The 22,147-nt window shown below is 33.4% G+C and overlaps 2 protein-coding genes across 4 annotated transcripts; both read left to right on the top strand.

The window, feature by feature from the left end:
• The first annotated feature begins 3,648 nt into the window (after nucleotides 1-3,648).
• On the top strand, nucleotides 3,649-11,113 carry LOC135846416 (cytochrome P450 4C1-like). The gene is made up of 12 exons (XM_065365495.1): nucleotides 3,649-3,918; nucleotides 4,019-4,122; nucleotides 4,226-4,307; nucleotides 8,297-8,485; nucleotides 8,576-8,645; nucleotides 8,776-8,902; nucleotides 8,996-9,050; nucleotides 9,145-9,251; nucleotides 9,321-9,389; nucleotides 9,473-9,644; nucleotides 10,463-10,645; nucleotides 10,806-11,113. The coding sequence occupies exons 1-12, from the start codon at nucleotides 3,753-3,755 to the stop codon at nucleotides 10,979-10,981; spliced, it is 1,500 nt and encodes a 499-aa protein (XP_065221567.1). The 5' UTR covers nucleotides 3,649-3,752; the 3' UTR covers nucleotides 10,982-11,113.
• A 1,256-nt stretch (nucleotides 11,114-12,369) lies between these two features.
• LOC135846420 (cytochrome P450 4g15-like) lies at nucleotides 12,370-21,664 on the top strand. 3 transcript variants are annotated; one of them, XM_065365503.1, is made up of 13 exons: nucleotides 12,370-13,774; nucleotides 13,882-14,441; nucleotides 14,527-14,630; nucleotides 14,735-14,816; nucleotides 15,998-16,186; nucleotides 19,129-19,198; nucleotides 19,284-19,410; nucleotides 19,918-19,972; nucleotides 20,051-20,157; nucleotides 20,262-20,330; nucleotides 20,412-20,583; nucleotides 20,659-20,838; nucleotides 20,947-21,664. In XM_065365503.1, exons 2-13 carry the CDS (start codon nucleotides 14,276-14,278, stop codon nucleotides 21,120-21,122), a joined length of 1,497 nt encoding a protein of 498 aa, XP_065221575.1. In that variant the 5' UTR covers nucleotides 12,370-13,774; nucleotides 13,882-14,275; the 3' UTR covers nucleotides 21,123-21,664. The 3 variants fall into 3 exon arrangements, with proteins under 3 accessions (XP_065221575.1, XP_065221574.1, XP_065221576.1); XM_065365502.1 differs by having other exon boundaries at nucleotides 12,370-14,441; XM_065365504.1 differs by lacking the exon at nucleotides 13,882-14,441 and having other exon boundaries at nucleotides 12,374-13,774.
• Nucleotides 21,665-22,147: the final 483 nt, after the last annotated feature.

The following is a 22,147-nucleotide window of genomic DNA, read 5'->3' as shown; positions in this document are numbered from 1 at the left end:
TTTTCCTCTCTCCTGAAAAGTTGTGAAAATGGACAAAGCGAGTTTTGGAATATCACTCTTCAATTTTGATTTTGAAAGCACAATGCAATTTCAAAAAAAAAACAACTTCGAAAAAAAGCACAACGCAATTTTGAAAAAGAAGCACAACACAATTCCAAAAATTAAAGCACGATTTTAAAAAATAGCACAACGCGATTCGGAAAAAAGCACAACTCGATTTTGAAAAAAAAGCACAACGCAATTTCAAAAAAAACAAAGAGATTTCGAAAAAAAGCACGACGCAAATTTGAAGAAAAGCGCGACGCAAATTTGAAGAAAAGCGCATCGCGATTTTAAAACAAGAGCACAATGCAGTTTCAAAAAAAAAAACGCAATTTCAAAAAAGAGCACACCGCAATTTTGACTAAAAAAAGCATAACGCAAATCTGAAAAATGAGTGCAATGCGATTTTGAAAAAAAAACACAACCCAATTTTGAAAAAGAAGCTAAACGCAATTTCCAAAATAAAAACGTGATTTTGAAAAAAAAAGTACAACGCAATGCTGAATACACTATGCTATTCTGAAAGCTCCAGAGCACAACGCGATATATCTTGAAAGCATATTGCGACTCCAAAAGCACTACAGTACTGAGTGAACCTCTTGGGAGCACAGCAAAATCACAAATGATTTGTGGGTTTTGATTCATAAAGGGTAACCACCTGCTTTCGGTGTCTAGGTAGGTACTGAACTTGTGTAAATGAAACACCTGCAGGTAGAGGTCTGTGCCGCCGACCCACGCCGCCGCCACCAATGAATTTCTGAGGGACTAACTCGCCGCCGCCGAAAAGAATTCATGATGGCGCGCCGCTGGCCGCCGCCGCCGACGATTTTCCAGTGGCGTGAGTCGGCGTTGGGCTCTTTTTTCGTCAATTTTAGTCTTTTTCATTGATTTTAGTAACTTTTTTGTATTTTGTAGAATAATTAGAAATCAATGTTTTCAGAAGATTTCTCATCCTCAAAAAAATTCTCTTTTTAGTGCTCACATAACAATAAACGAAGAATATTCAGTGTTTTCATTTTTCAGCATACTTTGAGGCTTGTTTCATCGGCGTAGTGGGCCAAGCCGGCGCACCGATTCACGCTGCCGCCGCCGACCAATTTTACCCATTACGCCGCCGCCGCTGTTTTTCCATCGGCGCAGACCTCTACCTGCAGGTATTCTAAAAACATTTCTCAAAATTGAACAATAGAGAAAATTTTATAACCCCTGTGGTGTTACATTTAGGTATAAGAGAGACAGATAAGCGAATTCAAAGGGTCATTTAAAATCAATAGGCAGCAAAATCACTTTGATTTATAACTTTTAGAAAATAACCAAATTTGAAATGTTTGAAATCAAACAATGGGAAAGATAACACTGTAGATAAGAATATTTTACGACCCCTGTGGTGTTACATTTTAAAACTGATGTCGGCTTCGCTTTTGATAAAAGCTTTTCCATTGTTCAATTTTGAAAAATAAATTCGAAAATTGAACAATAGAAAAGATTTTGCAAACCCTGTGGTGTTACATAAATTTTGAAATTTAACTGACGTCGGCTTCGCCTTTGATAAAATCTTTTCCATTATTCAATTTTGAAAAATGAATTCGAAAATTGAACAATAGAAAATATTTTGTGACCTCTGCAGTATTACATTTTAAAACTGTTGTCGGCTTCGCTTTATAGAAAATATTTTTCACCCCCTACGGTTTTACATACTGTCGGCTTTGCTTTTGATATAGCCCTTTTCCCCTTTTTATTCTTTTTTTGGTCCAAAATTTTGTAATTACAGTAAAAACTCGTTATAACGCTGATTTCGTTATAACGCTGATTCCTTCTGGTCCCTTGACATCCCCATTTAAACCAATGTAAAGTTAATTGCGATATAACGCTCATGAGCGATTATAAATCGCGTTTGAATGCTCTAAAATTCAGGAAAAATCACATTTTTTTCATAATTTTAGCAACAAAAACCCAATTTTTTGCAAAAAAAAAAAGCTTACTCATGTATAAAAAATTATCACTTTCTGAAAATTTTGGCCGCAACAACAGCTTTTTTTGCAAGTTTTGTAGTTTTGATTTTTAAAAAAGCAAAAAAAAACTTTTATGGCAAAATTTTGTCAAAAAATCATTTATATTAATATAGCAGACCTCAAAATCAAAGTAAAATTTCAGATTTTTTTATTTCCACCTTGGACAGTTGTACAAATTCAAAATAAAGTTCTCGTTTCCACTTCCTTTATAACGCTTTTTTCGCTTTAAAACGAGAATTCGCAGTATAACGCTAATCAGCGTTAAAATGAGACTTTCGGTTATAACACGCTTCGGCTTATAACGCTCTTTTTCTCGGGTCCCTTGAAGAGCGTTATAACGAGCTTTTACTGTAATTGCAATTACTTGAGAAGTTACTTGAGTAATTGCAATTATAATTACGACATTCCCTGCCTCAAGTTAAGCCTCACCTACGTATGAAAGATTCAAAAAAATCGGCCCATTCCTCTAAGAGAACATTCGAGCCAAAGAATTTTTCAACTTTCAGAACGAAAGTAAAAAATCTGAGATTTCTAATTCTGTAGGTCACCCTAAAGTGAGGTCAAGGGTTCACAAAATGTTGCGATTCAATTTTTTTTTAAATTATAAAACATAGTTACCTGCCTATAGAAAAAATTGGCAAATTTTGCGCGTCTTTAATGATATATGTACTTAGGTATTCTGAGAAAAAAAAATCGACAACATTTTATAACTTTGAACGAGAAAAATCGTAAAAAATCAGTTTTTTCCTTTCCTATTTTTGAAGGTCAAACACTTGAATGAAAAATTCTGAAAAAAATAGAAATGCAATTACCGCTCGTTAATCTCAAAATCCTAAGCAGGGCGGCGGAGGCCAATTCGCGATGCTCTCTAGCAATAGCAAAAATTGCATAAACATCGTCATTTATGTATTTTCTATCGTCAGTCAGGAGAAAAAAACTCATATTCATCTGAAACAAATGAAAATGCAATTGCTGATTAAATTATTTTCAATTAATCATTTCTTATCGTTAGTTCACTTCATCAACGCACTGATTTCGCCCACTTCAACCTTTAATCTCACTCGTAGAATTATACAGAGGAGGAAGGGGGTAACCCGTTCTATCTGTAAACAACTTGATTTTGCAAGCTTTTTCTCTTTCAGTTTTAATAAAAACTAAACTAGGCAATTTTTGGAGGGCAACAAAAAACGTTGTAATTTGCATTATGATAATTTCAATTCAATATGATTAGCATTTTTCACGGAAACGAAAAAATTCCGTAAGAGTAGGTAATTCCTTCGTGCGAATCAACTACCCACACTGAAATTTCATTGAACCCGTCGCATTGAAGGTTAGGTATGGTACAGGTACCTGGTAAACGACAAGTTCAAAGTTAAGATGATTCATAATACGTATGCTGTTCTAGTTCATGAAACTGTTTACTTATACTTGTACGTATTGTAAACAAGACAATATCACAATAATCACGGTCAACTGCTCCATAAGTAGATTTTTGCAACATTATTGAAATATATATCATTAACCGGTCCATTGATATCTCCCTATTATGCAATTTCCCCTTCCGTTTCGGGTCACTGTTCATTTTATTACCAACCCAAGACGATTTAATTGCATACTGGCATCTGTGCTTTATTGTTCTAGTTTTAGTGCCTTTGAGACAAATTTATTCGATTGTGTTTTTAAATAAATTTTATAAATATGAACGTTACAGCGGTTTTCGTGTGTTTGACAGTGATAGTAATTTTATTCAGATTTTTGCATAAAATGAAAAACAAACGATTATACGAATTACTCGAGCAGTTCCCTTCGTATCCCACGTATCCTCTGATTGGAAATGCGCATTTGCTGTTTGGCGCTTACAACGGTAACTAATTTATAAAAATGATTAATACGTTTCGTGGTGGTAAAAATGAATTCATATTATTACCTTATGCAATAACTAATCAATCTGTTGCGTATCTTAGATTTACTCTTAAAAAGCGAACAACTTTTGCAACCGCATGATCGTTTAGTCTTTTGGGTTGGGCCTATTCCATGCCTAGTTTTGAAAAAATATAATGACATACTGGTGAGTGTTTTTTAAAAATTTACTATAGGTACCTATTTTAAATACATAATTAAATTTCGTCGCATCTTTGGAAAGATTTCAATCAGTGAAGTGATCATTTCAGACGATGCTGAATCAAAGCCTGGATCGTGATTCACTTCACGTTGCGGATGAATGGGCGGGTATAGGGTTATTAACCGCTGAATGTAAGTATAAGAAAAGCAAAAATATTAATATAAGTACAATATTTTCATTTCTCGAATTACCTATAAGTACACATTTTCGAACCCGATTCAGGGCCCTGCAATCAAAAATGCTTTTGAACAGAAGATAGTATCATCTTACCCTTTGAAAAGGTGTGCACCAACAATTAGTGCATATTTAATTAGGACATATATTTTGACAAATCAAAGTATTAAACCTCTTCAACATTTTTTTTTCTCGAAATTTCAAGACCATTTCAAAAATTTCAAACTTCTAAAAGGTCGACTATTTTTTGATTGAGCAGCAGAAATTTTAATAACTCGGCGTGGGTTGAGAGGTTGTTTAGTGAAATTTATCAAAAAAATGACTACCTAACATAATACAAAGTTTGAAATTAAAAGCAATATTAGGTACTTCACAAAAATGCAAGTTTCTCCTCTCAAAACATGGATCTTGTACAGCTAGAGGGTGTGGGTATTTACCTCATTATTTGCAAAAAAAAACCTCCGGAAGCCCTCCTCTTGAAATAAAAATTCAAAAAAATTTCAGTCATCCAAAAATGAATATTTTTGCAACCGAATTTTTCCAAGTTATCTATTGTACAAATTAATTCCTCATTTTTGTGCCAGAATTAGGTATTCTAAATGATCCCTTTTTCAACAGAAATTCTTCTCACGATCCCACAAACAATGTTATAGTCCTTCACTATGAACACCCAAAAATTAAATTTGAATAAATGTCCGCGAAAATTTTTTTTCAATTTTTGTTTTTTATTCAAAATCCTTCTAAATCATCCTCCTTTTCAAAATATGAAATTAAAATTCTCTACGTCCCATTAGGTCATGCTGGTTCTCTTATGAAAGGGCTTAAAAGTTGAAAAAAAAATGAAATGGGGTTGAAGTCCCCTCTTCAGAGAAAGTTTCAAGTCAAGCTTATAATTATGATTCCAAGTGAAAATAAAACAAGGTAAAATATCAGGAAGTCATTTTTGATGGTTTGACATAATTTTAGCGATTATTTTCCAAGTTCTTTAAAGTCTGATGTCTGAAAATAATCTGAATCAATTTGAATAAAAATTTCAAAAATTGATAATTTATTTCAATTTTTAAAAGTGTGACATAATTTCAAGAATTGATAGAAATTTTTTCCAAGTTCTCAAAACTCAAAAGTTGGACAAAAAAATTTTAAAATCAGATCAATATTGGAAAACTATACTTTTTTTTCAAGTTATTAAAAGTCTAATACAGGCATGTAGCCCAGTCAAATAGCAGAAAAAAATAGGTGAACCCAAACATTATTGCGATCAAAGGTTTTTTTGGTGAATATTGTTTAGGGTGGTATGCTGAACAGCATACTAAAAGTCCCCGCCCCTACCCCACGAGCTAACCCCTCCACAGTGGATCAAAGCCCCCCAAAATCAGTTTTTCGTCAAGAACTCCTGAAATATTGAATTTTGAGTAAAATGAGCTCAGTGATCATTTCATCTCCTCTCCAATACCTATCCAATGAGCTATCGACCAACTCCCTAGCCTCAAGGGGGTGGCGCTACGACCCCTCAAAGTGACGTGATTTTAATAATTTTACATTTTATGACTTGGGACTTGGGACTTGTAACCTGTTCTAATTGATGAAATGAAGTCAAACTAGGGGAATGGGATTCTTTTGGGAGCTAGAGTTGACCTCTGGAGTAGGGACGGTCACAGTTGAAAATTACAGAAAGGTCATTTTTTGGAGAGGCATAACATGACCCCAAAAAGATGAAAAGGGTCCAAAATCATACCATCGGATAGTACCCTATTTGTGATCAACATATCCAAATTTCAGCTTCCTAGATCATCCCTACCCCATTTAAAGCGGAATTAAGGTGAAAATCTCCTTATTTTGCCCCTATTTTCAGTTATTTCCATCTTATAAGGAGTGATGATGACCTAGGAATCTGAAATTTGGATATGTTGATCACAGATGGGATACTGTCCGATGGTATGATTTTGAACCCTTTTTATCTGTTTGGGGTCATGTTATGCCCCTCCAAAAAAATGACCTTTCTGTAATTTTCAATTTTGACCCTCCCCATTCTAGAGGTCAACTCCAACTCCCAAAAGAATTCCATTCCCCTAGTTTGACTTCATTTCATCAATTAGAACAGGTTACAAGTCCAAAGTCATAAAATGTAAAATTATTAAAATCACGTCACTTTGAGGGGTCGTAGCGCCACCCCCCTTGAGGCTAGAGAGTTGGTCGATAGCTCATTGGATAGGTATTGGAGAGGAGATGAAATGATTGCTGAGCTCATTCTATTCAAAATTCAATATTTCAGGAGTTCTTGACGAAAAACTGATTTTGGGGGGCTTTGATCCACTGTGGAGGGGTTAGTTCGTGGGGTAGGGGCGGGGCTTTTAGTATGTTGTTCAGCATACCACCCTAGACAATATTCACCAAAAAAACCATTGATCGCAATAATGTTTGGGTCAAATTGCATTTTGACTGGGCTAATGATCAAAATGCCAGAAATTGGTAATTTTTTTCGAAGTTTTTAAAATCCTGTCATAAGTGTCAGAAATTTATCAAAAATATTTCCAAGGTCCTCAAAATCAGAATTATTATTCAAAAGTCCACATCAAAATTTCAAAAAAAAATGTATTTTTTACAATTTTTCAAAAGTTTGAAACAATTTTAAGAATTTATCTCAGTTTTTCAACTTTTTACCTAAATGTCAAAACATTTTTCAAAATTTGTTAAGCTTTTGGAAGTAAAAAAAAATATATTATACTGATAGGTAAATCAGGTTAATGAAATATTTATGTCACTTGAAATATTGAGAATCCAATTAAGCTATCAGTTTTCAGCAAAATTCTCAAAAATTATCAGCAACTTACACACAGGTACCTACCTACAATTTTTTTTCAATTTTCTAAATGACACTGTCTTAAAACTCCTCAGAACAGGGTCCTGTAAGTCATGAATACTGTTTTTTTTTTTCGTCAACTTACCTAGTTGATGCATAAGTACTCGCGAACTCTACCTATAGGATTTTCTCCAAGTCTCCAAAAATCTGACATTGTCAAATTTCAGGAACAACAGAATTTCTCAAAATTTTCGAAAGCTTGATAAAATGTCAGAAAGTCATTCTCGTGACTTTGGGATACTTTCAGCAATTTATTGATTTTTATTTAATGCTTTCTAAAGTCCGACTTGAAAAGTTTTACTAATAGTTTATGGAAATTTACAAAAAATTACCAGTCATTTTTTTAAAAATTTGTTCAGATAATTACTCTTGAAAAAATGCTTGTTAGGTGGGTATTGGAAATTGATACCTACATTTTTTTTAAGTTTTTGATAATCTGACAATGAAAATTCAGAATATTTCTCTCAACTTTTTTTCAAAACTAACCTAAATCATGATGAGATGACTTTGGCTTATTAGGTAAAAAAATTTCAACAAATTCTTTCAACTGTGAGGGGTGAGAGCGAGAAAAAAATTGTCGTATTTCTCACTGGCAGGCTCAAACATGAGAGCCAGCACAGATGAGGATTGGAGGAGGGGCTAAAATTGATATTTCAGTTGATTTTACCCAAGCAATATGAAGAGGGGGGCTCACTGAACCTTCACATAATTTCCACAGACAGAGCTAAAAATTTCATGGTGTGAATTTCTCACCTAAAGGGACAACTTTGGGATACCTATATGGGAGCCAAAAAAAAAAAAAAACAGGAGGAAAAATTTACATCCAATATAAATACTCGAGATTCACTCAAATACTTACCCAATCCTATATTCAAAGTCACCTTATCTCTGAATTACTAAAAATTCCTCCGATCTGACTGACCAAATCATTGAACCATAAAAACAAGAAAATGAAACAAAAAAAAAACAGAATTTAAGCAAAAAAAAAAATGATTTGGCACACACTTCAGTGATCTTTAGAATACCTGATCTTCAAATTAAAAATTTAGTTAAAAATTCACTCTGATATTTTGCACAAATTCTCAGACGAAGAATGGAAAAAATCTAGGAAAATGTTAGCGCCAGCTTTCAGTTCGGATATGCTAACGAAATACGTGGACGTGTTTCATGAAAAAGCATCAAATTTTGTCGAGAAACTAAAACCAGTTGTAGATACTGATGTCGAAGTTGACGTACTGGATTATGTGTTGAATACGAATTTAGACGCGATCGTAGGTAAGATATTAAATCCAAACTTCAGCGGTTTCATCGTTGTCTATAAAATGCCATTATACTATTTATCCTATTCACGTTTTATTTATTCAGAAAATACAATGGGCATTTCGATGGAAAGCACTGGGAAACGTGGAGAAGAATTTTGCACCGCATTACTCGAGTATGACATTTGACATTTAACAATATTATTAATACCTAATAAAACATAAAAACATACCTATGTACCAGTGTAATTATCTCAATAAGGAAATTAAACACATGGTTTTAAAATAAACATCGGATTTTTTTAGCGGATTCATAAGCGTAACAGAACGCCTTCTTTCACCTTGGCTACATCCACACTTCATTTACATGCTGTACTTGAGACTGACTGGAAAAATAGAATCCATTAAGCGATTGCAATATTTACCTAGCAAAGTGAGCGACTCTATTTTTTTCTCTTTATGTATTTTTTTAAAAGTGCAAATGAAATTTAATTTAACTTAAAAATATGTTTTCATTTTCTTGAAGATTTTGAGAGATAACTTGAATGACTCACACAATCAAAAAATTGAACCAGATGGTGGTAAGGATGATAATAAATGAAAGCTCTCTTAAGAGGTCAACTGACAGTATTTTTGGGATAGAGTGACAAATTTCATATTTTTTTCGTGTTACAGTCGATTCATCCAGAACTGTGATTGATTTACTCATCAAGAGACGGTTAAAAGAACCTGGTTTCACTGAAACTCGCACTAGAGATGAACTTCTCCAAATAATTCTCGCGGTAAGAAAATAGAAAATACTGATAAGATGAGTTACCTGATGCGTCTTTAATACTTTTTTTCTTCAACAGGGAGTCGAAACGACAGCATTAAACATGAGCTATTTGATGCTGATGTTGGCAATACATCAAGATGTTCAAGTACGTTTGTTCGACAAACAAGGGCACTTGATAGTGCCAAACATTAATAGGGGAAAACACAATTTATTTATCTCTGATTTTAGCAAAAAGTATACGAAGAGATCACACAACTCGTCAGCGAAGATGAAACCATCACTGCTGTTCAATTATTCCATCAGTTGAAATATCTAGATCAATGTATCAGAGAAACAACAAGAATGTATAGTCCGGTAACTATTACTGGTAGACGTACTCATAAGGAATGTGTATTAAAAGGTAGGTACCTACAATTACACTAGGCAACAATTTTTGACCTTTTTTTTGTTTTCGGTTTGAAAATGGGCTTAATCGATAGTTTAGACCCTAAAACAAAAAACAGACTGGGGTTTTTCAATTTGAGTTGTTTTTGTGGTCAAGAGAGATGATCAAAATTGCAAAAATGGCCGTTTTTGCCCTATTTCACGAGTCTGTGGCGACATCAGTGTCATGTTTCAAAAAAAACGAAGGTCATATTCGGATTCTACGCACTTTTTTAAGTAAACATCTTTACCGGATTTTGAATTTTCGAACATTCAAGCGCATACGGAAGATTTTTGTTTGTAACATATTTTAAAACTCGGAGCGCGCGACGCTGGCGTTACTCCACGATGTAATCGTGGCGCGGAACCGTGTTCGCCCGGGCGAGGTTCTCATGCAGTAAAAATTTCGTGTTACAAACGAAAATCGTCCGTGTGCGCTTGAATGTTCGAAAATCAAAAATCCGGTAAAGATGTTTACTTAAAAAAGTGCGTAGAATCAGAATATGACCTTGGTTTTTTTTGAAACATGATACTGATGTCGCCACAGACTCGTGAAATAGGGCAAAAACGGCCATTTTTGCTACTTTGATCATCTCTCCTGACTACAAAAACAACTCAAATTGAAAAACCTCACTCTGTTTTTTGTTTTAGGGTCTAAACTATCGATTAAGCCCATTTTCGACCCGAAAACAAATATGCCGTTGCCTAGTGTTATCGAAGAATTTTCCATTCATCGGGTACCAATTTTTTTTTTTAATCAAAATAAATTTTCAAATCGTTTTTTCGTTAATATAGATAACACAATAGTACCTGCAAATATGTTAGTAATGGCAGTGATCCATTTAGCCCATCATGACCCTGAGCTGTACAGAAACCCGAATAAATGGGATCCTGAAAATTTCAGCGAAGAGGCAATAGCTGAAAGGCCAAAAGGCAGTTGTCAACTGAGTTTTGGATTTGGACCACGATCTTGCATAGGTAAAAATAATAAGTATGGGAAAGCACGAGATTTAAACGATGGTAATATAAAATTACCCTACTCATATACTCACACATGCCCCTCCCCCCCTCGTTCTCACCCTTCAAAAGTATTTTCCAAATTATTACGTAAACTGAGATTTTTTCATTTCCATTCCAGGAGCCAGATACGCAATGCTGTCGGTGAAAACGCAAATTACACATATCCTACGTAATTACCATTTATCAACTCATGTAAAAGAACTCACCAACGATGATCTAAAAATGGACTTGATGATCAGAAATAAAATTGGCTATCCTATTAAATTTACAAGCAGACAGAAAGTAAAAGTATGAGAATTTTACCACTAATCCACTAGGCACCTATTTATGGTGATTAATTTACATCGTGATATTAATTTATTCATTTGTGATTTTATTAGAATTAAGAAAATGGTTATTCATAAAAAAAATGTTATCGTATTTTAATTTTTTTTTTTTTGGCATTTAACTCGATCAAATTTTGCAACCTGATTTTATCAAATTCTTCTCTCCTCAACTCCTCACATTTCAAAAAAAAAAAAAATGGCTAGAAACGACTTAGGTAATTGAATTTTAATTTTTTTAAATTAAAATAATTATCTACTTTTAAAATTGAAGAAAATTGAAAATTTTTTTCAAATTTTTCTGGAATTTACAAAATGGTCAAAAATGTAGTTTTAAGACATTCACTCATTTTTTTTCGAAGAAAAAAGTCAATTTAAGTAACCAGAAGATCTCGAAAAAGTAACCAAAAAGTAACCAAAAAGTAACCAGTGACAGAACATGGACAAAAATGTTTTAATGCAGAAAAAAAATCACAGAAAAATCCAGAGCTTTTCGTTTTTAATCAAAACCAAAGAATGGAACTCGACAGAAACTAAAACAATTTTCGCTAAAAGCAGAACTTTTTGGCAACTAAAGCTAACAAAAGTGATACTTTGTTTTTGCAATTATTGTCAAAAAGGTTAATTTTGCAACATCTTGATTTAAAATTTAAAAAAACGAGATTTTTTGGAAATTTTGAGCAAAAAAAATGAGAATTTTGCCATTTTTGGCAAAAGGCAAACAAACGAAAGAAACAGACTTGTTGCCACTTTTGGCAGGAAAGAAAACGTCGACAACAATTTCAGCAAAAGGCAGGACTTTTTAGCAATTCCTGGCAACAAGCAAAACTTGGGAATTTTGCAAAAAGCTGAAGTTTTTGAGAATTTTTCTAGCAAAATCGATAGGTACTTTTTAGACATTTTTGGCCCAAAAAAAACGAGACTTTTTACTAATTTTTAGCAAGAAAGTGAGACTTTTTGGTAATTTTTGGCAAGAAAACGAGAGTTTTGCGTGAATTCTTTGGAAAAAAAAGTGCCATAAAAGTAGCAAATTTTGCTAAAAAGCGATAATTTTTGTTAGAAAGGAAGACCTTGTACAATTTTAGCAAAAAGCAAGACCGTTTGGCAATTATTGGCAGAAAAGCGATATTTTTTCGAAATGTTCGTCAGAAAAGTTGGGCTACTTTGCAACTGCTCAGTAAAAGGAGGTACGTTTTTGCAACTTTTTGCAAAACGCTCAATTTCGGAGTACTTAATTTTTTGAGGGGAAGGGAGAAAAATTAGATTTTTTTGAAATTTTGCTTTAAAAAAACAAAATAGATGTTTTGTCAATTTTGTACAAAAAAAAAACTTTTAGAATTTCAGCAAAAAGCAAGACTTTATGGCAAATATATTGTTAAGAAAGTGATACTTTTTCGCAATTTTGACAAAAAAACGATACTTTTTTCCACTTTTGATAATTTTTGCCATAAATCGAAATTTTGGAGTATTTTTTTAAAGGAAAAAATGAGACTTTTTGGATTTTTTTGCAAGAAAATACAATTTTTAGCATTTCTTAGTGAGAAATAAAGTTTTTAGGCAACTTTGAAAAAAACAGAATTGTTCCAACTTTAGGCCAAAAGCGACCCTTTGGACATTTTTGTGATTGGGGGGGGGGGGCATCGTAACTGTAACGCTGAAGATGAGACAGTGTAGCCAGTTGAAAAAGAATTATAAAAAGTTCAAGTTAAAAAGGTACTTTTACATAATTATTATTCAGTGCAGATATTTTCAACATGTTTTTCTTGTTTTTTTTTTTTTTTTTTTTATTAAATTGGCCAAGATTTGGAAAAATTGAATTTTCAAAAATTTAAAAAAAAGTAACTTTGAAACTAAAATTTAAAAAAAAGTAACCAGTTACTTTTAGTATTTTTAGGAACTTGGTTACTTGAAATTCAACCAAGTACGAGCCTTGCAATGATCAAAAAAATTACACGTCATAAAAAAGTTTGAAAATCGTCCTTAGAAGAGTTTTTTTGAATTTTTAAAAAATCCAATAATGAACTGTAGTACTTGAAACTTTGATTATACGGGGGTTTTAGGACATGTTTTTTCGATCTAGCAAATCGGAAATTGCGAGTTCAGAAGATCCACCTGTTAAATAAAAGAGCGAATAATTATTCAAATCTGCTCAATCAACCACTTCACACTTTATTTTCAATTTTTAACCGCCAGAATATCCGCATAATAACATCTCATACTCTCGTAGTAAATCCAGAATAAAACGCTCTTTCAACAAACAAAAAAAAGATCGCAAAAAAACTCATTAATAAATCTAATTCCTTTTTCAAAAATGCATACAATTAAATTCCTTTTAAAATAAAACAAAACAAAAAAAAAAGCTGGCATCTCTACACCAGAAACAAATACCTAATCCGACACGATACCAGTCTCGAGACTATATAATACCCATACATACAACATCTCCAAACAAGATCACAAGAATCCGCATCGTGTTCGCAGTAGAAATATAAGCCAAGGTCACTAATCGTCGCCCTTGCTACTCCATTAGGAAGAATAATTCCCCGGATTACGGTAAACTATGCGGCGTCTCGGCATTCTGCCATTGGCTAGGCAGACGAAGTAATCGCAAAAAAAAAAACAAGTTGCTTGACCGATTTATGTACATATCACGCTTAGGTGAACTTTATCGGATTTACCACTGGTATTGATCATTCCGGAAGGAAATGAAATTTCCACCTTGGCAATAAGACTAGCAAGAATTGTATAACAAATTCGCCGAAAGGTAAGTAAAACAACATGCACATCAAGGGCTTAAAAATTGTTGACGGGGATATTGGCCAATCCAATTTCATCAAATATACGAAGCTATGATCACGATGTTATGTATAGAAATTAACACCTCAAATAATGAACACGATCAACAAACCTTGCACGAAGAAATGATCCGGAAATTGGCCACTGAATCGATTAATAAAAATGTACATACCTATCTACTCGCCGCTGATGAAAGGCTACCAGCTTAGCCAAAACGTTCGATACAATCTTACTTACTGAGTAATAAAGCTTGTAAGGTGTCGTACTAGTATTTTTTAAAATTTATACACACGCGTAATAATTCTGCTTTTTTTTCAATAAAAATATTGTGAGGTGCATATGTACACGCGTAAAAGTGTAGTTCAGTAGTTCTAGCATTTTGGTCAAAACTTTGTGCTCAAAATTTAATTATATTTTGATTGTAAAAATTTCGCGTGTGATATTTCTGTGGTGAAAAAATTTTTCAAAAATGAATGTTGTAGTGATAATTGCGTGTTTAATCGTAATAGTGATTTTATTAAAAATTTTCGATAATGTTAAAAACAAAAGAACGTACGAATTACTCAAACAATTTCCATCTCCTTCGACGTATCCTTTAATCGGAAATCTTTATTTGTTGTGCGGTCCGTTGAGAAGTAAATTTGTAATTTTTATTATTGCGCATACGAGTACAATTAAAAACATGTACATCCCTAAATGAAACTTCATCAAATTCTACAGATTTGTTACCGAGAGCGGATAAATTATTTGAACCTCACGATCGCCTAGTTTTTTGGTGTAGCTCGATTCCTGTTTTGCTTCTTAAAAAGCACGACGATATTATGGTGAGTAATTCAGAATGTTATACCTATAATTGCGCTTAAATCGTCTCTATTCAATTCATTTCATTTCAACCACTTCTGAGTACATCGTGAGAAATTTTGTGCAGACAATATTAACCCAGAGTCATGATCGTGATACGCTTGGATTCGCAAACGAATGGATTGGTAATGCGATATTAACCGCGAAATGTGAGACATCATATTATTATGTACTTACGCAACCGTAGAATAATAATAATATTATACATTTATGTAAGGTAAACGGCTGAACGCTCAGTGGAACATCACTGAAAGGGTACCTAGTACCAGTATTACGTACCTACTTAAGCTAAAATTTTCACCACAAATTTTGACCTAAGATAGTCTTCTAGGTAGGTATACCTGATCGACTCGTTCCATAATTTTCAAAATTTATACAAAAATCGTGGAAATTGATTTGGGCAGCTAAAAGTCGACTTGTGACTGATTCTGGACCCCTTGAATGAATTAATTCTATCATTTCGCCCATTTTTCCCAGATTACATACCAAATTACTGGTCTGAAAACACTCTTGAAATGTCTATTCGTAAATCGGTTTAAATGAGAATAAGCCACAAGTTGATTTTTAACAACTTAAAATAATTTTCGCACCATAAGTTTTGGGAAAAATTGTCAACTCTAGAGAAATCGGAAATCGCAGTGGAGAGGCCAGAATGGTCAAAAATTGGGAAATAGGTACGTATGCACTTCGAAGGAATGAACTGATATTAGTCTTAGAACTTTCCATCATTTTTACCGAGTGAATAGGCACCTACTTAAACATACTTACTTTTTTTTCAACGTACCTATAAAAATAAGTCAATGTTTAATTTTTAAAAATTTGTCAAAACTCGAAAAATCAATTTGAGCTACTAAAATTTCAGTTTTGAGGACTTCAAACTACGCTATTTTCAAGAAATCATCCCGTTCAAAACGGAAGGAGACATCTTGAGTGGTTTCTCCTATGAGATCATGATTGAAAAATTTTGCCATATTTTTTAGTCATAAAATAAGCTTTAGTAAAAATTGTATTTATCATCAGAGCATTCACCTTACTGGAGTAAATTGTTTTTGCTTTCAAACATTAGTAGCTACATACTAGATACCTATACACCTTGAAAAAAAAATTGCGGGAAGTGATTTTTGTCACATGCAATTTTAATTTCAGTTGTGTTATGATTCTAAAAAAAAAACTGTTTTGAACTTTTTTACATAATATGTAAACACAAACACAGCTGTCATAAATTTTGAAAAATGGAAGTCATAAACCGTCTATTTAAAAGTAACTAAATTCCAATCCCAATCCCGGGTCCTTTCATCACTAAGCTTGAATTTGATCTCATAAATTACAGACGAAGATTGGAAAAAATCAAGAAAAATTCTAGCGCCGGCATTCAGTTCACAGATGCTTTCTAAATACACCGATGTCTTCAATGAAAAATCTTCAGCTTTAGTTCATAAATTCAAAGAAGTGGTGGACACTGGTGAAGTGATTGACGTTTGGGATCACTTGATTAAAACCAACATATACACTATTGTCGGTAAGCATAAAATACGGTAGGAGGAACGGTAAATTTCAAAAATTTGCATATTTTTACAAAAGAATTGCCAACATTGACACATTGCCGTAAATTGGGAAAAAAATTAGCTATCAAATGAGCATACACGCGCTAAAAATATAAAGTGTCTGCTTGAAAGCTTCATCTCATGATTTTTACGAATTTTTCGAAGATTCAAAAAAAATTCTTTGTACCTATAGTGGATTTTTGTCCCTTCCTTTTTTTTATCGACGAAAACAGAACAATCATTGTTAAAAAATCGGGGGGAACCTCCAGGGTCATTCCACGTCAATTAGACCAAGAAGTGGTAGGGGGTTCGGCGATTTTTTTGAAATTTTTCCTGTGGAAAGACCTTCCGAAGGGATGACCAATGGCGCAAATCGCAGCCCTCTAGCCCATTTTTGAAGGCAGCCAGGGGGTGTCAAAGTTTTCAGTGAACCAAAAATATCATCCATTTCAGTAGTGGACTACTCGATAACCGCGATACCTATCAAAATGGAACATTTTTCCATAGTTAGAGGTTTTGAAAGGCTTTTTGGTGATATCATAAAAATCAGTGTTGCCACTTTTTTTCGTACAAAAAATTAGCTCATAAAGTTTCAAAACGTACTTTTCACATCGTTCCGACTCTCAAAAATTCTGAAAAAAATATATTATGTACAACTTTTCATGCTGAACAACATATTAAAAAATTGGGATGGTAACATGTTGCAAAGTTGATTTGAAAAAATTTTAAGTTTGCGAAAAAATGCGATTTTTTGATTTAAAACATGAAAAAAAGTTTTGATAGTAGGTGAAGTTGACCCATTTGACCCCTATTTTTACGTATCTGTTGAAAAAGTTGAAAATACCCTTTCACTCGATGAAATGAACTCCTCAAAAAAAATTAAAATTCAAAAAAATTCAAAAAATGAACGAATTTTTATTTTTTGTTGTGAGTGTAATTTTTATCAACTTTTTCATGAAATACGTCGGAAAGAGGTCAAAATAAGACAACTGAATAAATTTGAACTTTTTTTGATGTTTAAAGTTGAAAACTGAATTTTTTCGAATTTTGATTTTTTTGTGAGGTGTTCATTTTCATCGAGTGAAAGAGTTTTTTCAACTTTTTCAACAGATACGTAAAAATAGGGGTCAAATGGGTCAACTTCACCTATCAAAACTTTTTTTCATGTTCTAAATCAAAAAATCCCTTTTTTCCAAACTTTGAATTTTTAAAATCGACTTTACGACATAATGCCATCTCAATTTTTTAATATGTTGTTCAACATGAAAAGTTGTCTGTAATATATTTTTTTCCGAATTTTTGAGAGTCGGAACGATATGAAAACTACGTTTTGAAACTTTTTGAGCTAATTTTTTGTACGTAAAAAAGTGGCAACACTGATTTTTATGATATCACCAAAAAGTCTTTAAAAACTCCAAACTATGGGAAAATGTTCCATTTTGGTAGGTATCGCGGTTATCGAGTAATCCACTGCTCAAATGGATGATAGTTTAGGTTCACTGAAAACTTTGACACTTCCTGGCTGCCTTTAAAAATGGGCTAGAGGGCTGCGATTTGCGCCATTGGTCATCCCTTCAGAAGGTCTTTCCACAGGAAAAATGTCAAAAAAATCGCTGAACCCCCCCCCACCACTTCTTGGTCCAATTGACATGGAATGGCCCTTCAGCAAGTTTTCAACTTTCTTCAGATTCCGACATTCTACCAGCAATTCATTTGCACAGATACAGTATTGTCTGCTTGGGCCAATGGAACGAAAAAACAAACAAAAGACTTGAAAAAGCGACCCCTTATCATTTTTAAGTCCTTACGAGGCCAAACATTTGCTGAATTTTCCATATTTACGTAATCAATTTGACAATTTCCAGCCATTGAAAATCGCACCGGAGGCTCCAGAATGGCTGGAAATTGTGAAATTCGGATTTGGGGGGGGGGGTTAGTTACGGACAAAATACAGCGATTCGCGCAAATTTCAAAAATTTTCTCACAAACGGTTATCTTGTGATTTTTTGGATTTTTTAATTTTGAAAAAAGCTGGTCAAAAAACTACTCTTGAGGTGTCACTCCCAAAATTGGTTCAAATGTAGATAAACTCAATAAACAGGTCGAGTATAATGCACAACTAGATTTTTAGCTGCCCAACTGCATATTCACGCCTTCTGGAGCAAATTCAAAATTCTGGAGAAATTGAAAAATCGCGCTGGAGGCTCCAGAATGACTGGAAATGGTGAAATTGGGATTTGGGTAATTAATATTAATTTTGGGACTTATTTGGACCATTTTTATTGATCAAGTACGTACTTTAAAAAAAACAAAACATAAATTCCCAGAAACAGTCAACTTTGAATTTTCAAAAATTCGCCAAAAATAAAAAAATGAACTTGGACAGCTAAAAATTTTGTTTTGGAGGTTTTAGACTATGTTCTTTCTAAAAATCGCGGTCCCGTTCAAATCGAAGTGTGATACCTCAAGAGGTTCCCTTGTCAGTAGTTTTCCCTCGTACATTTCATCATTGACGCGTTTTTTGCAAAAAAAAAAAGTAAGACTGTATGCGAAACCTCTCATTTTCATGTCCTTTTTTGAGGGCTACCATTATTGGATTTGCTTCAAGTCTGGTACTTACAATATATTAAATTGTAGAGAATTTGATGGATAATAATTCAGGTGTCAGCACTTTTTTTTTCAAGTATCACCATTTTTACAAAATTGCCGAAAAACCGAAATTGTGGACACGTTTGACCCCCTCCCCTACCCCCTCTCGGGATCAGCATAAGGTTTGAGGGTGTAAACTTTCGTACGCTTGTTCGAGTGTTTGAGAGCATAGATATGTATTTACGAAGAAAAACCTGATGCGCAAATTTTATCTTTTTTCAAACTCTCATTTTCCTAGCCTAACATATCATTCATCTTTCTATTTCAGAGAATTCGATAGGCGTTTCAATCAATAATATAGACGGAAAAGGAGAGAAATTCGGCGATGCGGCATACGAGTAAGATTTTCATCAGATGGAATAGCGGTGTAGACGCGTGCAATAAATAGGTAGTAAACCGCTAAACTGATTTCATTAATTTCAGGGCATTGGAAAATGTAGTGCAACGCGTGATAACACCTTGGTTACATCCACGTTTTATTTACCAGATGTACCTAAAAATTACAGGAAAAAATCGCACCATTGAGCAGCTGTATCATCTACCTACTAAAGTAAGTGTCTAACTTCTCATTCCGACCACACAAGCACTTTTTATGAAAAGTTAAATGAAAAAAAAAACATACATAACCCTTTGGAGGTTCTCTAGGTTTCCATGTTGGGGAAAAAATTGCTTTGAAGAGTGCAGTAAGGTACCCTGCCCCAGATCACCCAAATCACAAAAAAGTTGAGCTTTCGAATGAAAATTATTTTGAAAAAGCTTAAATCCATTTCAACAACACGAGTAAAAAACATTTTGTTGAAAGCACTTTTTGAAAACATTTTTGAAAAATTGTTGAAGAAAAAAAATCGTTTGTAAAACATTCATTTTCCGAAATGATTTTTCTTCGAAAGCTCAACTTTTTTGTGATTCGGTCAATTGGGCAGAGTACCCTATTACACTCTTCAAAACAATTGGTTTCCCCAACATGGAGACCTGGTAACCTAGGGAACCTCCAAAGGGATAAGAAACAGGTTTTTCATACAATCAATTTGTCTTTCTCTCTTTTCCTTTCGCAAAGATTTTGAAAGAAAAAATGACGGATTACGAGAATGGAAATTATCAATTTGACGATGGTAAATATGTCAAATAGCCCTCGAGAAAATGGCATGGCTTAATTATACTCACATAGGTTCTTATTCAAAATTTTACAGTTGATTCATCTAAACTGATAATCGACCAGATAATCAAAGGAGGTATGCATGAGGCTAGTTTCACGGAGAGCCGTATGAGCGATGAATTACTACAAATAATCGGAGCAGTGAGTATCAAACGATTTCATAAGAAATCAAGCAAAATCTGCCCATGGGATTGAAAAAAATGCACAATCGACACGATTTTAATACATTGTAATATTCCTCGCAGGCAATGGAGACTACAGCATTGAACGTATGCTTTACATTGCTCATGTTAGCTATTCACCAGGATATTCAGGTGAGTGTGTGAATAGGTAATGTCACATTCGATTCCAATTGCGACGCACACAAGTAATGCTAATTATTTTCCATATATTAGCAAAAAGTGTATGAAGAAATCATAGGACTTTTGGCAGACGATGAAAAACTCACTCCGAATCATTTATTTAATGAGTTGAAATATATGGAGCAGTGCATCAAAGAGACATCTCGAATGTACTCTCAAGTGGTAGCCACACTCAGACGTACGCATAAGGAATGTGTATTAAAAGGTATCCAAGTGATAATATTTTTCTAAACATTATTGTTTTGAGGATCAAATTTTTCCACCTCTGTTTTCATTCCAGATAACAAAATCGTTCCGGCTAATACGCTAGTTTTCTTGGCTATTCATTGGGCTCAGCACGATAAAGACATGTACAAAAATCCATTCAAATGGGATCCGGAACATTTTAGTGAAGAAGCGGAACAGAATCGGCCAAAAAACAGTCTTTTGAGTTTTGGATATGGGCCACGATCTTGCCTAGGTAAATGACATCATCACAATACATAAAATGTATTTACTCCTGTAAACTGTGCAGCCGTTGCATGAAATTTTTCATCGAATAAATATTTGCCTACTTATTCTATTACAGGGTCTAAATACGCAATGATGTCGATCAAAACACAAATTTCTTACATTTTACGGAATTATCATTTATCAACGAATGTAGAAGAATTCACATACGCTGATTTACACGTGGACATAGCGATCAGAAGTAAAATAGGATACCCCATCAAATTTACAAGCAGGCAGAAATCGCATCAATGAAATTCCATTTCCTGATATTCCTATTCATCTTGCTACGTGCCTACCCAAATTTATCGTAGCAAAAAAAATTATGAAATTTTGTTCAACGCTTGAATTGTTAACTGTGATTTTAGGTAATATGAAATATTTATAAGAAAAAAAAACAACCAGTGATCAATCATAACTAAAAAAAATCTCACATTGTCTGAAATAATTCATACTTATACGCTTCCTACTAGAGGAAATTCTTTTGAAAATTCTGCTGAATTTGTTTTTTGACACAAAATTCGTACAATGAGTTATTCAAGTATAATATGTTTTAAAATTAAACTTCTTCAGGAAGGGTTGATATTTCTTGGATTCATTTCCTATCCAAGGTATTCAATTAGAGTGTTCTTAAATTTTTTTTTGTGCGATATTTTTCATGCAGATTGTGACGCAATTTAGTCTTTTATTCTTATATTGAGATTTGATTATTATATTCATAAGAGATTTTTATTTATTTATTTATTTATTTATTTATTTATTTATTTATTTACAAATCTATTTATTAATTTTTCCAACTCAAGTGTATTTTCATTCTCATTTTTAATTATTACTGAAATAATTATTTTAATTTCTGATTAATTATAAATTTTTTCGTTTGCCTGACAAGCATTTTTAGCCCGATCTTTTTGAAACGTATGAGATTGGGAATTTTTTCCAACTTATCGAGGAACAAATGACTGCAACTCATCGTAAAATTTTTTTAAATAAGTAATTTGAATTTTGAATTCAACAGAAAATCATCAACTCTTCTCTTTTCTCATATCAGAATCTATTCGTTATACATATTTCCAATTTTCATCTCTTTACCAGATCATTTTCAATTATTCTTCCTTGGTTCGGATGCTTACTTGAATGTAATGTACCTAGTGCGATTGATTTTTATTTATGCCTTTTAATCCAATTTCGCAAAAATTACTCAACGTGACATGAACAAAACTAGAGGTGTTTTTTGGGAAAGGGAGTGGAGGCCTGGAGGGGGACAAAAAATATGCCACGAG

The sequence above is a fragment of the Planococcus citri genome, chromosome 5 (genome assembly GCF_950023065.1).
Source record: "Planococcus citri chromosome 5, ihPlaCitr1.1, whole genome shotgun sequence".
NCBI classification, from domain to species: Eukaryota; Metazoa; Arthropoda; class Insecta; order Hemiptera; family Pseudococcidae; genus Planococcus; species Planococcus citri.
Note: the sequence above shows the minus strand (reverse complement) of the source record. Positions and strands in the feature narration are given on the sequence as shown.

Bases quoted from the DNA above. Each gene is read 5' to 3' on its own strand.
- LOC135846416 (XM_065365495.1), top strand. From the start codon at position 3,753: ATGAACGTTACAGCGGTTTTCGTGTGTTTGACAGTGATAGTAATTTTA. The intron at 8,903-8,995 runs GTGAGCGACTCT...ATTTTCTTGAAG, and splicing joins TGCAATATTTACCTAGCAAA to ATTTTGAGAGATAACTTGAA. The intron at 10,646-10,805 runs GTAAAAATAATA...TTTCCATTCCAG, and splicing joins TGGACCACGATCTTGCATAG to GAGCCAGATACGCAATGCTG.
- LOC135846420 (XM_065365503.1), top strand. From the start codon at position 14,276: ATGAATGTTGTAGTGATAATTGCGTGTTTAATCGTAATAGTGATTTTA. The intron at 14,631-14,734 runs GTGAGTAATTCA...AATTTTGTGCAG, and splicing joins AAAAGCACGACGATATTATG to ACAATATTAACCCAGAGTCA. The intron at 20,331-20,411 runs GTGAGTGTGTGA...TCCATATATTAG, and splicing joins CTATTCACCAGGATATTCAG to CAAAAAGTGTATGAAGAAAT.